Genomic DNA, 15,357 nt, shown 5'->3' with positions numbered 1-15,357 from the left:
ATCAACAGCACTGGCGGCTCATTTCAAATGGTCTGTGCAGCCCCGTGGGCACAGAAGTGCTGCAGGGGCAGCTGCAGAGTATGGAGGAGACCAAGCATGAGGCTCTGCATCTCACACCCCAACACCACATAAGAGGCAGCTAGGATGTCGGGGTTCCACGAGACAGCTCATTTTAAGAAGCGCGGTTACTGCCTAAAAGAGGTCTGAAAACCAGCAGCAAGGAGCTTAAGAGTTAGGGAGACCAGCGTTCAAATCCTAAATCTGTTGAGCGAGGAACAGTCAAGTGTGGCAAGGAAGCAGTGCTAAGTGGCAGCAGTTACCGTTAGGAGACTGCTACTAAAAGCAATTTAAGGAGTGATCCTCCAAACATGCAGCCAGAGACCCCAGGACTATGATACGACGGTCATCGATGGTCGGTTCATCCCTTGGCCATATACAAAAATACCCTTGAGGAACCCACTTTGTCCTTTAGGCAGTAACAACATGGCAGCCAGGAACCAGAGCTTTTTAAGATCCCACGACCAAAGGCAGGAAGAGAATGGGGCAAGAAGTAGCAAGAGAGAGAGGAGGAAACAAAGAATGAACAAGAAATCGCTGCAAAATAGAGAAAAATGACAAAACGGAAGTTCCTGCATGCTTGTCGCCACTAAGGAGGGGTATTCAAGAATTTCAGTATTCAGGGACGCCTGGGTGGCTCAGTTGGTTAAGCAGCTGCCTTCGGCTCAGGTCATGATCCCAGCGTCCTGGGATCGAGTCCCACATCGGGCTCCTTGCTCAGCAGGGAGCCTGCTTCTCCCTCTGCCTCTGCCTGCCATTCTGTCTGCCTGTGCTCGCTCTCTTCCCTCTCTCTCTGATAAATAAATAAAATCTTAAAAAAAAAAAAAAAAAGAATTTCAGTATTCATAAATACAGGTCTCCCTAATTCATAAGTCGGGGTTCCTTGTCACAATCATATCCGGAATGTCTCGTCAGTGCACAGAAGTCACAACCCACTTCAAATGAGGGGACACACTCAAAGCCCAGATATCAAAAACTGTTTCAAGGGCTACAGCAATACACGCACACAATGTGTGACAGGAGCCTATTAAATACATGGGATACACAGAAATGGGAGCCTCTAATAGTAAGAGGCCCTGGGTCTTCAAATAGCTCCCCTTTCATGTCCTCACGCGGAGGCCACCTTCCCCTTGTCCTTTTACAACGCGACGAGAAACAGCAGCAGAAGCCAAGGATAAGACACAGCGGGGAGGCGATTCTAGGACACCCTCAGTGCTCCTGTTCGGCCAGGCTTTCCAGACACGGCAAAACTCCCAGAAACTGTCATTATGAGTCCCTCCTCAGGCCAGTCACCGCTAGCTCGGCGCCTCCACACACTACGACCCCTGGCCTAACGGAGGGCAACAATCCCAAGAGGACAAGGAGGCCCACCTGCTTAATTTTGTTTCGGGAGTTGGTGATGCGCTCCGTGATGCTCTGGTACGTGCGGATGGCTGTGGTCAGTTCCGTGTAGTGCTGCACAATCAACTCGTCCAGGTCCCGGTCACACTTCTCATAGGCCTCCTCGAGACGCCCCTTCTCACTCTCTCGGTCTTCCACATCATCACTGGTCGACAGGGTCCTGGTGAAGACAGAGGCTGTATCAAGCTCAGTCACATTTAAAAGCAAAAAAGGAAGAGAGAGGAGTTAATCCACGAGCACATTCCCCTCCCTAAGGGGGTAGGAAGTGAAACATGTTTCTAACAGAAAACACGGACGCCACCTTCCTAGTACATTTCGGGAGCCCATCTAAGTGGATTTGGTGGTTGCCTGTCCGAGCAGCCTTTCCCTCCACTCTTGCCTTGGCACACGAATCTTAATTAGATGGTGGGCAGCAGGAACTCTGCGAGAGTCCGGGCAGGTTCTAATTTGCTTGTCTGAATCCCAGGAATTCCATTCACCATCTCAGTGACAAGACTGACCAAGGAGACCTGAAGACTTCCAGGTGCAGTTTTCTTGCAAGATTAACCAGAAGCTCGATACTGGGTTTTTTTTTTTTTTTCTGGACACTGGATATTATTTATTTTTTAAAGATTTTATTTATTTGACAGAGATCACAAGTAGGCAGAGAGGCAGGCAGAAAGAGAGGAGGAAGCAGGCTCCCCGCGGAGCAGAGAGCCCGACGCAGGACTCGATTCCAGGACCCCGGGATCATGACCTGAGCCAAAGGCAGAGGCTTTAACCCACTAAGCCACCCACACACCCCGACAGTGGATATTATTAAACAAAGCTAAGATACTCAAATACTTCACCCACCTTACAACCATGGAAGGAAAGTCAAGAGAAAAGCCAAACGACTACACTGATACCATTGAACCCCCAAAGCAGCCAACACCTTCTGCTGCTTTCCTTCGGGATTTCTCGTTAGGGGAGATAACAGATACCCATTAGTTTAAGTCACCCTCAGTTGGTCTTTCATATAAAGCTATAAGTGTACTAACTGATGAAATTACTTATACACTGAGGAACGGAACATTCCAAATAGCTCATTTAAATGAACTAAATTTGGTACAGAGCCCCCAGCGGCCTGAAAATAAGGTCACATCAATTCTAAAATACGTTACAACAGCAATAACAGAAGCTATACTACAAGAAAATCCTGACTTTTACTATTCATCACAGCACTAACAAGACTGATATGAGTCAACAATAACCAGAGAACGAGATAGATACTTATTAAAAGTCTTTCAATAACTTAGTTTGATACATTGGCCACAGATCTTTATTATCTTTTTTGGACTTTTTCTTTTTTCTTTTTTTTTTTTCTTTAGTGTTCTAATCAGTAACAAAGAAACCTTTTTCTCTTATCTGTTGGCTGCAGTAATTTAGAGTTTCATTAAATTCCCTCAGATTTGTCAGCTTATATACATTCAGCATCGCTTATTTCATTTATCTTTAATTTAGGGAAGGGGTAGTTTAGGCTTTCGATGACGGATGCAATCAATTATAAGTCCATCATTAGAGCTGCTTTCAGAGATGGTCTATCTGTGAATCAATCACACATCTATTTCCAGATATTCACAAGCAAAATACTGTAGAACCGTTTTTCCCCCCACTGTCATTGACAGCAGGAGATCTTAATTCATGAGCCACATCATATATAAAACTTCCTTCTCAATTTAGAGGGAGATTCCGCAGACCAGTCTTCGACATCAATCTAATCTCTAAAAAGAATTTCATAAATGTGTTAGGGATGCCAAGAGACCAGTTCTAGCAGGAAATGGTGGGGAAGGGGGAGTGGGCAGGACAAGAAATATAATGAAGGAAAATGCAAAGCCTCTAAGGGTTGTGCGGTGCACTCTGGAAAGCAACACACTAGGAACACCAAGACTTGAAGGAAGGCCTTTACCAGGCCAGATCCTGTGTCCCCCTCTGTCAATCGGTGATCCTATCAGACTACCTACCTCCAAGATAACTTTCAGGTAGAAAATACTGCACAAGTATTCGGCTAATAAAATATATCAGAGTGGACAACCTCGGAGGAATATGGTTTCAAAGATGGAGCTACCAATATCACTTGCAATATTTGGGTACAGAGAGCTAAGCGTGCCTTCCTATTGTTTCTATGATACATAACTTTGCTCTTTAAATCTGAAACCTTCCAGGCTGGTAATCTAAAGTAAAGCACAATCAGAAAATACCTTCGATTTATCAGCTGTCCCCAGGGGAAGAGTTCCTAAGTATTTACCTCCGATTTCCCCTTCTAATAGCAAACAGACACGGATTTGTCAGAGCTACACCAGATCAGTTTGCTATCTTTACAATGCTTTGATTTCCTCTCCACCGCCATTTGTGCAAGGAAACATGCCAAACATTTCACGTTGTTTACATTAACTAGGAGAATTACCATTAAAGAAAATGTCAGGCCCAGAGAGGACACCTTCTCGGGCATCAGCTGTCACTGTAACACATTACCGCCGCATTAGGAGTTATTTATGAAATAGAAAGGGTTACTAAAATGAAGATTAGAAAGTAAATTGGGTCCATAGGGGGTTTTAGCTCCTGTTTTCATTTTTAGAGAAAATATTTGTATAAAGAAAGAGCCTATGCCAGGTTTTTGCCCCTTTAATTTCATCCTCTTAATGGAAACTAGGCTGAATAACAGTTTGCCTTTAGTTGGAAATAGAGAACAAAACCACTGAAGGTTTTTTTTTTTTAATTAGAGAAAAGGAAGGCAACAAGGTTACTAATTACAATAATAGCCACAAATATTTGGAGAGGCTTACCACAGCTTCCAGAAACCCCCAGGGTTGCACACCGTACAGACTGCACACTGAACCTTCCTGACAGCCCTTAGGAGTAGTCCTGCTTTCATCCTCCCTCTACAATTTGAATTCTGGCTCCACCAGTTAGTACCTGTATGACCTTGGTCATGGCATCTCATTTTTTTTTTTTAACTTTTTAAATTTCTTTTCAGTGTTCCAGAATTCATTGTTTATGCACCACACCCAGTGCCCCATGCAACACATGCCCTCCTTAATACCCACCACCAGGCTCACCCAAGCTCCTACCCCCACCCCTCCAAAACCCTCAGATTGTTTTTCAGAGTCCACAGTCTCTCATGGTTCATCTCCCCCTCCAATTTCCCCCAACTTCCTTCTCCTCTCCATCTCCCCATGTCCTCCGTGTTATTTCTTACGCTCCACAAATAAGCGAAATCTCATTTTTGAAAAATATTTTCTTTATTTATTTGAGAAAGACAGAGAGAGAAAGCACAAGCAGAGAGAGGGAGAAGCAGACTCCCCGATGGGCAGGGAGCCCCTGATACAGGGCTCGATCCCATGGCCCTGAGATCATGACCTCGGCCAAAGGCAGACACTTAACCGCCTGAGCCACCCAGGCACCCCTATCTCATTTTGTTCATCTACAAAGTGCAGAGAATACGAATATCTTCCTTATAGGGCCACTGGTGAGAATTAAAGGCGATCCAACAAAGCCTGGGAAATCATCGGCACTCAACGAACGGCGGTGGCTATTGCTGGTTCTCACTGTCACAGTAGTAGCAGTCAGGACAGCAAGGGCGATAGCTGTGTTCCATAACGTCATGCAAAGGACATTCTTTGGAAACAAAGATTCAAATTCTATCACCCCCAAAATGCTAGGTCATTTGGCGCTCGGCATGAGATTTAACCTCTCTGACTCGCCTTACTCCTCCCTGACATGAAGAATTGTAGAGAGTCTGACATTTTTATCCTACTCACAAGCTAACAAGTTAGCCTGCCCGAGTCTCATGGATGCTGCCAGAAGACACAAAACAAAGGACTCTGTTATAGCACAGCAGGCAGCCGGGGCACTGGCATATCTGCAGTAGCCCCCAACCCTGCCCCAAGTTCCACGAGGGTTAGGCAACTGGACCCAACTTTATGCCCAGACACACTGTGAGTGACTAGAGAGGAACCTGAATGTGGAAAAAGTCCATCTTTTATATGGACAGTACACCTGACCTGCCTGCCTGCTCTTATACAGGGAGAGATGATCTCTCTCTTCCAAACATCCAAATACACAACCTTGGTGAGACTGTCTAAAACAAAGGGCTCTCAGTGCTTTGCTCAGAAGAACTTCAGAAAGAGCACGCCCAAGGAGAATGGGCTCCCAGCAATAATGGACCATAGTTCCCTGGGTTCCTTTGGAGACTGGGTGATGTCAGGTGATAGTAGATGATATCCCCAACGCCTGTTTTGTTTTCTGCAAAATGAGACCAGAAGCGCCATGTCTCCCACAATAAATATTTGCACCATAAATGAATGATACAGCATAAAAGCAGACCAGAAGTCTAGGGCAAAAGTATTCATGTCTGCTACCAAAACGCAGCAAATTTCAATGCGGAATTATTTTACTTTAAGCCAGTCACTTCACCTCAGCTGAGAGCAGGGTGGGAGAGAACACCTGTCATCTGAGTTCACCTCACCAGCCAGGTCAGGAACTCTCTCCCCAGCGTTCTAATAAGCCTCTGTGAGGGGAAAACTCACTAGTTCGCAAAGCCATTCACTGCAGTTTTGAAAAGCTCTCCTTATTACAACAGCTCGCCTTTCATTAAAATAAAATCAGCCTCTTTATAATTTCTACCCATTGATCCAAGTTCCACCTTTTTTCGGTTACATACATCTATTCCCTCTTCCATACAATTTCTCTTTAAGTGGTAAAAGGCTCTCGGTACTTCTTACTCAGATTAAACATCTCTAACTGCTTCAACGCTTTCTCCCACAACATGGCTCCCAAGCGCCCCCCCATCCTTGTAGATTTCCCTTCCAAAACAGCTACTGCTCACATAAAACTTACTATATGCCCGACATTCATCTGAGTGGATTTAGGCATAATAATTCACTTACTCCTGACAACCACCCTACAGGTAGGTACCATTACCAGCCACCAGCCCCCTCCCCACCTTATTACAGACAGGAAATGGAGTTGTGTATTAGAGGCACAGAACTTTTAAGTAGCAGAGCCGGGCCTCAAACCTGAGCTGTCTGATGTTAAAAGCTTCCCCATCCTGTGTAGTACCAGTGAATACGACACACTCCTAATACGGCCTGACCAGTCCAAACAGGAAGAGGTTTTTATATCCTATAATACAGGCACCATATTTTTAATAATCAGGCCTAAAATTACATTTTGGTAAATGCCGACACCAAAAACTATCCAAGATCCCCCCGGACAGTGAGTGCTGATGAGCCAGCTCTCACTCATCTACTTGGGAAATTTTCAAACTAAATACAGAAATGTACATCGATCCTTGTGTCCTACATTTGAGAAAGGGAAGAGGAAAGTGAAGCAGAAGATATCAGGTAGGGCCACAATGTGCCAGGGAATGCAGTGGTTATTTTGCACACATAGCTAAGATAATCCTCAGAAAGTCTGGTGAGATGAAATCAGAGGAACAGAGAGGGAAGGTAACTTTCACCCACATGCACAGCTAAGATGGGAACTGGACTTGACACGAAGTATACCTAACTTCACAGCCCATGCCTTTTCCAGTATGCCCGTTTTGAACTCCTACTCCTTGTGCCTTCGGCCCCTGATCAAGCTACAGCTCCCATGTGAAGAGAAGAGGAGATGGGCAGAGATGTAGACAATACTAAAAAACCTGCTAAGTGCTCCCAGACTCTTGAGTCTGGACAAGAAGCATAAACTTAAGGACATGAGAACGGGAGAAACGATCTGAAGTTGCCACCCCAAGATGCTTTCATGTTACTGAATCACTTAGATGTTCTTCTCCATTCCTATCTCGCAACCATTAAGATTTACAAACTATTGCCAAGTTCACGGAGGAACATTAAAAGCATACACTAAATTCTAGTTAAGCCAGACACAGAGACATTTCTGGATCACCAAGAATTTTGCACAAAGACAGCTCTGGCATTTGGCATGATGAATTACATCTCTAACCATGACTAATTAGTCCCCAGGAAGGAATTTATTTACCTAATGGGCTAAAAGGCCCACGGTGCACACATTAAGCTACTGTTCACAGCACCTAGTAGGAACACATGCTACATGGTTCTAGTGAATTCACAGCCAGCAGCTCCCAGTGAGCCTTCCACACAAGCATTAAACCTGAGGTAAGTAACTGCAGATCTGAAACTGAATTTGTCACTTTCCTTTTTTTTTTTTTTTTTAACACCAGCTTCTGTATTTCAGTCTAGCCGGTCAAGTGTTCTGAAAGGAAAATAACTAGCCACCATCATGGACTCCTTCTACGGAGCAATTTTGCCTTCACTTTGGACTTAATAGAGTAATGGGAATCCAGACAGGGGGAAGGCACACAAAAGTCTATATTGCTCTTAAAAAAGACAAAAGGAAGATCAAATAAAAGAGAAAGCACACCTATGAAGATAAGGTTAGCCACCCCAAGGTGACCCATCCCTCAAGAGAAACAATAACCTTCAGTCAAAGACAAAATGAGTGGATGCAGAAAAAACGCAAAGCAGAAACACTGCCAATTTGGAATATATCCTATGTTTCTGACTCTTCTCATCATGTGTCAACCATGAGGAGGTGCTGGCCACTTTCGAGCTCGTCGAGCAAGTCACTTAGCTTCTGTGTCTGTCTCTTTTCTCACCAAGTAGACAAGATAGTAAGAATACCTGCCTCACCAAGTGGTTGTGATGGGCAACGTGTGTGAACGTGCTCGGTAAAACATCAAGGGCCATTGATGTGTGGGCTGACACGTTATTAGGAACCAAATAAATCATCAGTGCATCACAATATTGTTAGCCCAAAGCCTCCCCCATTCGAAAGTTCCTGAAGATATTTATTCACGAACTGAGGTCAGACCTTTTCTTTATATTCTTAACGGTGCCTGGCACATTCGAAGTGCTCGGGAAAAGCTAAATAATGAGCAGTAGCCAAATGCAGGCTCTGAAGAGGTCAGGGAGGGCAGTTCTCTGCCTTAAGAAACAATTGCTATTAAATTATCTCACAGAAAGAAATGCCTGCTCCAAAATCTCTAGGAAAGGACAAATAATAGTTACAGCAACCCTACTGAGTTCATTTAGTCGTTCAGCCAAAGGTTCCTAGACACCTAGGACGTGGCAGGCAGGTGCTAAGCAGCCAGCGATGCAGCCAGGGATAAAAGCAATTCCTCCCCTCAGGAGGCTTACATCCTGGAGAAGCAGGTAACACGGGAGAAATACACAACACATGCAGGCCGGGAAGAAATGGTGATGGAAGAAACAGAGGCTGGGTAGAGGAGGGGGAGTGCACAAAACAAGGAGGCCAGAGAAAACCTCTCAGATAAAGACGGCATGTGAATAGAGCTTTCTAGAAAATGAGGGGGAGAGAGGCGGCACTTTCTGGGGAAACAGATTCCAGAAAGAACAGGAGACGCACTAGCCCTGAGGCAGGGTACTTGTTCCAGGTTCAAGGAACGGCAAGGAAGTCAGTGTGGCTTCAGAGAAGCAAGAGAGGGGACAGGGACGGATCAGAGAAGAAGCGGGGAGCCAGATCAGGTACAGCTCTGCGGACTTTTCCTCTCAGTGTTCTTGGATGCCACCGGGGGCTTAGCACCCAGGCAAATTAACAGCTTTCAGGGCGCCTGGCTGGCTCCAAGGGAAGAGCACACAACTCTTGACCTTGGGGTAGTGAGTTCGAATCCTATGTTGGGTGTAGAGAAATAATAAGAAAAATAAATAAAAACTTAAAAAAAAAAAGGAATGACAGCTTTCTTTTTTTCTTTAATTTTATTATGTTACTCACCACACAGTACGTCATTAGTTTTTTTTGTTTGTTTGTTAATATTTTATTTGTTTATTTGACGGAGAGCTAGAGAGAGAGCACAAGTAAGTAGAGTGGCAGGGAGAGGGGGAGAGAGAGAAGCAGGCTCTCTGCTGAGCAGGGAGCCCGATGCGGGGCTCGATCCCAGGACCCCGGAATCATGACCCGAGCCGAAGGCAGCTGCTTAACCAACTGAGCCACCCGGGCGCCCCACATCATTAGTTTTTGATGTAGTATTCCGTGATTCATTGTTTGTGTATAAACACGGCTTTCAGCCAGTATTTAATAATGAATACTGAATGCAAATATTCAACAATATTTCAAGTTTCATTTTACATCTATCCAACCTCTTTCTAAAAAAGATTGGAGACCATTTGTACAAAATGTAGGTAATACAAATGAGAAAGTGAACCTAGTTAAGGAGACAGAGGACAAAATGATGCCATGCAAATATGGAACTCGGGTATGCAGGGCATGGAGGCAAAAACAGTTGATAGGAAACAAGCCCTCAACGTGACCGTGAGGTTCCTAGCCATGCAAAAAGGGAACTGTAGCCAGTTAAGTCATTCTCATTATCAAAAAGATGGATTCTAGTTCCTCTATCGAGGAAGCAAACTTTAAGCTACTTCTAAATTCTAAAAGAAATCTTTCACTTAAAACAGTAAGGATGACAATATACAATATAGTGAACAAGGTCCTCAACCACCTTCTAAAAACAATAAATTTTATGTGGGCATTCTTGTAAGTTCCTTCCAGAATAGAACATTAAAACACAACTCAGACCAAGAGATTGTGACTCTGAACACAGTCCGAGCATGAAGCTTTTCCAATGATCCATTTTAATCTAAGAATGGAATTTGGGGAAAGAAGAGGATGAAATGGATCGAATCATGTTTCACTAATTTCCTCCTCTCAGCAAGCCCTTTGATAGTTCAAGCTGACCAGAGAGCAGTTCTTTGAAGAGCATCAACAGTACAAGTATTTGGTATTAGAGGATTAGTAGGGACTGTTAAATATCATAAGCCAGAAAAGCATGTAGGAAGGTTGCCAACTAATTGCAAAAAATTAACGACCTGTCCAGGGCTCTAGCCTGAGCCTCGAGATCACCTATACGTAATGACAGACCATCCCTGTGGAAGCATTTTAGGGTATTTTAACAAAGTAATAAGAGTCTCCAGAGTACCACCCGTTACAGACTAAATTGAGACACACTGTCCTCCCACTACCAAATTTATATTGAAGCAACCCTCAATGTGACTGTTTGGAGATTAGAGTCTCTAAAGGAGGTCATGTGGACAGGGCCTCAATGAGATACAACTGGTGACCTTATATGCAGAGAAAAGAGACACAAAAGAGCCCTCTCTCTCCACACACTCGCAGAGGAAAGGTCATTAGAGGACACAGCAAGAAGATGGCCATCTACAAGCCAACAAGAGGCCTTACCAAAAACCAACCCTGCTGGCACCTTGATCTTGGACGTCTAGCCTCCAGAACTGTGAGAAAAGAGATTTCTGTTGAAGCCACCCAGCTTGTGGTGTTTTGTTATGGCAGCTCTAGCAGCCTTATACCTGATCCTATGAAACACAGTAGTATTTTGCTTGGCTAAAATATCAAGGCAGATGTTATCGGTCACGCCCCTTCGAGCAACACAGATTCTCAACAAATCCTCAAGAATTAACTACCTGATTCAGCCTCAGATAACTAAACTAATTAACCTGCTATAAGAAATACTTAATGCAATACACCTGAATTTTGGTGACACCTGCAGAACAATTAGCAGTAAGTCCTGCTTTCTGAAAACAGTTAATACGCTTAATTGTCTACTAAAGGCATTCCTTGTTGGTATCCAGTGACCTCTCCTCCAGGAATAATAAAGATTAACAAAACAATTAATGTAAATCCCTTCAAACAACTCAGAAAAACTCATTACAAGTAAGGTCCCACATATCCAAAAATCAGTTATCAGGAAACTACAGCTCTACAAAGCTCAATCTACAATAGGAATCAAATCTCAGTGATACCCTTTCCGGAAAATACACAGAATAGGCCTCTTACCTGAAATCCCCAACTCCCTGCACTTTTTACTCCTCAGGCACCTAAACCCCTCAACCAGCACCACCTTCTCTCATTAGGGCATTTCTGATAAGTCTTTTTAGTCACATAATGGAAAGATAACCAGACAAGGGGTCCTCTTCATTTACAAAATATTGTAACACATTATCATAAGGCAAAAACCAGTATTTTTAAACTCAAATACACAAGGGTTAACTAGTTTCAGGCCCTCACTCCAAGTAGTAAAAAAAAAAAACTATTAGCTTATTGAGCTTTCTAGAATATTCCTTTTTGTTACTGATCCCAACACAGAAACAAAAAGTCTAGAGCATACATGATTCTTGAAGACATGTTTCCATTTTCTTTACCAAACTGCTTTTTCTGGTTAGGTTACACTATCCTACATTATCAGATCTCCTTAGCGCTTATTTCAAAGTGTGAGAGTCAGATTTTTTTTTTCTTTTAAAGCATGAACTAGCCAATGTTAAGAAATACCTGACAGTAACATGTCAGCAGGGGAACTAAAGACAGGTCTAAGTGCACCTGAGTGGCTCAGTCAATTAAGTGTCTACCTTCAGCTCAGGTCATGATCCCAGGGTCCTGGCTCCCTGCTCAGCAGGGAGTCTGCCCCCTAACACCCACCCCTTCTGCCCGCTCCTGCTCATGTGCACCTGCACCCATTCTTACTCAAATAAATACTTAAAAAAAAAAAAAAGACAGTTCTAGGTATGAGTATAAATCCAAACTAAAGAAAAGAAAAAGAAATCGCTAAGAATATGAACACTAACAAGTTGAGAAGAATCTTCAAAGCCTATTCTACTAAGCAGAGCACTTTGTCTATGATGATTCATCTACAAATGCTTCCAATGAATTACAAAAAAAAAAAAAGAAACTCATAATTCTGAGTTTGCATGGAAAAAATCAAACATTAAATGTTTGAGATGTGTATCACTACATAATCACATAAGATATGGCTTCACTCAAAGCATAGCTGAATCTATATTACACTTTTTAATCCAATTTCATTATATTCAATTATACACTGCGACTGCTTGTTTCTTAATTATGTCTTATTAGATCCCACAAAATACAAGATAATCCTATCCCAACTGATAACAATTCACGACGACAAGTCCCTCTGAAAAAAACTTTCCTGATGCATAAAAACAACATCTCTTAATTCACTACAAAAATTCACTTAATATCAAGTGACAGTAAACAATTTCTGCTTTAAAGTCAATTGAAAATTCACTGGTGTCTTGCTTCAGACGGCACTTAGGGCCAATTACTATACCCAACACATGCAGCTTTTCAATATTTCAATTAACTCAGTCACACAAAATACTTCTGGGGACCAAAAGCTCTAAGTCTTGTAACCAACAGAGAAGGCCATTATCTAAAATTAAGTAAAATCACCTTCACTACATGGGGAGATGGAGAGAAGTGAGTTGGGGGAAATTGGAGGGGGAGACGAACCATGAGAGACTGTGGACTCTGAGAAACAAACTGAGGGTTTTGGAGGGGAGGAGGGTGGGGGTTGGATAAGCCTGGTGCTGGGTATTAAGGAGGGCACGTATTGCATGGGGCACTGGGTGTGGTGTATAAACAATGAATTCTGGAACACTGAAAAGAAATTAAAAAAAAAATTTGCCTCACTACAGCATACACTGAGTCCAGGATTGACAGAGTCCATTTTAAATCTACCCCCTACCCTTTCTTAACTGAAGCTACCTCTTTGCCCACTTCCATCTGAAGCTCTACACCCTCCTCCAACCCTTCTCCACAGTGATCTTATTCTTCATCTCCAGGGGAATGTTTCCGTTACAACACAGTATGGCATTTGGTCACTTTAAAGGTGGAGGCTACTTCCTAATGTGGAGTTTCCCGTCGGTTCCTCAGAAATCCCATTTTAGAAGACAAGAGTAGGCACTGCATGGTACTAGGTTATCGTGAAATCCTGGATTACACAAATTGAAGCAAGTTTCTTAACTGCAGACATCTAGGAGGCTTTAATATGTTCGTGTGCCAGGTGCCTTGGGGAGGAGGGCAGAAGCTGAGTGGACAAGACATGGAGACTATGTAGTTATTTCTTAGATTTAGTCATCTACAGACCCTTGTAATTCCCACCCCCTTGTAGCTCCCCAGTCCGTAAACACACATGTGCATTTTCATGGAAATTTTCAAACACGTACAAAACCGGAGAGACTCCTCCAATAACCCAGCTTCAATGATTATCAACACACCCCAGTCTTGTATCATCTACACCCTAACTTGGACCCCTAGTTATTTTGAAGGAAATATTCAACATGGATATTTTTATCAGTATATAATTCACTATGTACCTCTTAGAAAACGGTCTGAATTCCAGTATAATTTACATAGTGTTACTTCGTTTCCGGGTGTCCAATACAGTGATTCAACAATTTTATGCATGACTCAGGGCTCATCATGGTAAGTGCACTCTTAAATCCCCATCGCCTCTTTCACCCAGCCTCTCCACCCACCCGGGCTCCTTTCCTAACCTTTTCTCTAGAGTTAAAAAAGTCTTTTTCTTTAGGGGCACCTGGGTAGCTCAGTCAGTCAAGCGGCTGCCTTCAGCTCAGGTCATGATCCCAGGATCCTGGGATCGAGTCCCACATTGGGCTCCCTGGTCAGCAGAGAGCTGCTTCTCCCTCTCCCTCTGCCTGCCACTCTGCCTACCTGTGCGCTCTGTCAAATAAATAAATAAAATCTTTAAAAAAAAAAAAGTCTTTTTCTTTATTCATGTTTTGTTACTTAAATTAAGAATCTTTTTGTAAAAATAGCCAGGATACCATTATCTCAGCTTTAAAAAGTTAATGCTAATTGATTTATTTCCCCAACTAAATTATGTCCTATGGGCTACTCAAACTCTAACTTGCATTCGAATCATCTGGTAACCCTGTTACACTGTGGAGCGGCTCAGCTCGGCCAGGTGGTGACAGAGGCTGCCTCCCCCTTTTTAAGATTCTACAATCCTATCAAGGTCTCAAGTGGTATTTTAAAAATAAAATGATGTCCCCCATCATATTTAGCATAATGACAGGCACCAATTTTTTTTTTAAATTTTATTTATTTATTTGACAGACAGAGATCACAAGTAGGCAGAGAGGCAGGCAGAGAGAGAGGAGGAAGCAGGCCCCCTGCTAAGCAGAGAGCCAGATGTGGGGCTCCATCCCAGGACCCCGGGATCATGACCCGAGCCGAAAGCAGCGGCTTAACCCACTGAGCCACCCAGGCACCCCATGCACCAAATTTTAAACGGAAAAATGCTTCTTGAATTATATGCCACTTTATTTTTTGCAAGGGCTGTATACTCAATTAATGAATCACTGACACTACATTAAAAACTAGTGACGGACTGTATGTTGGCTGACTGAACAATAAAAAAAATAAAAATTTTAAAAATTGAAAAACAAAATTTTTTTAAAGCAATAAATGGTCAAAAAAGGTTCTCCTAAGAGAAGTGTGGATATTCCTCAAGAAATTAAAAATAGAGCTTCCCTATGACTCTGCCATTGCACTACTGGGTATTTACCCCAAAGATACAGATGGAGTGAAAAGAAGGGCCATCTGTACCCCAATGTTTATAGCAGCAATGGCCACGGTCGCCAAACTGTGGAAAGAACCAAGATGCCCTTCAACGGACGAATGGATAAGGAAGATGTGGTCCATATACACTATGGAGTATTGTGCCTCCATCAGAAAGGATGAATACCCAACTTTTGTAGCAACATGGACGGGACTGGAAGAGATTATGCTGAGTGAAATCAGTCAAGCAGAAAGAGTCAATTATCATACGGTTCCACTTATTTGTGGAGCATAACAAATAGCATGGACAACAAGGGGAAATGGAGAGAAGTGAGTTGGGGGAAATTGGAAGGGGAGATGAACCATGAGAGACTATGGACTCTTAAAAACAACCTGAGGGTTTTGAAGGGGTGGGGGGTGGGAGATCCAGGTGGTGGGTATTGGAGAGGGCACGGATTGCATGGAGCACTGGGTATGGTGCAAAAATAATGAATACTGTTAGGCTGA

At 43.2% G+C, this 15,357-nt stretch overlaps 1 protein-coding gene across 4 annotated transcripts in view; it reads right to left on the bottom strand.

Annotated features, from left to right (window-relative positions):
- The window catches only part of EXOC4 (exocyst complex component 4), a 730,537-nt gene that overhangs the window by 703,214 nt on the left and 11,966 nt on the right, over positions 1–15,357 (bottom strand). For all 4 annotated transcript variants that reach the window (XM_045062998.1, XM_045062999.1, XM_045063000.1 and 1 more), the window contains exon 2: positions 1,429–1,618. In XM_045062998.1, coding sequence (XP_044918933.1) covers positions 1,429–1,618 — 190 coding nt within the window. The remainder of the gene's footprint in view (positions 1–1,428; positions 1,619–15,357) is intronic.

Source organism: Mustela putorius, unplaced genomic scaffold (genome assembly GCF_011764305.1).
Source record: "Mustela putorius furo isolate JIRA1106 unplaced genomic scaffold, ASM1176430v1.1 tig00003845_pilon_pilon_pilon, whole genome shotgun sequence".
In the NCBI taxonomy this organism is placed as follows: Eukaryota; Metazoa; Chordata; class Mammalia; order Carnivora; family Mustelidae; genus Mustela; species Mustela putorius.
The sequence above is the reverse complement of the archived record's forward strand: the minus strand, read 5'-3'. Positions and strand labels throughout refer to the sequence as shown.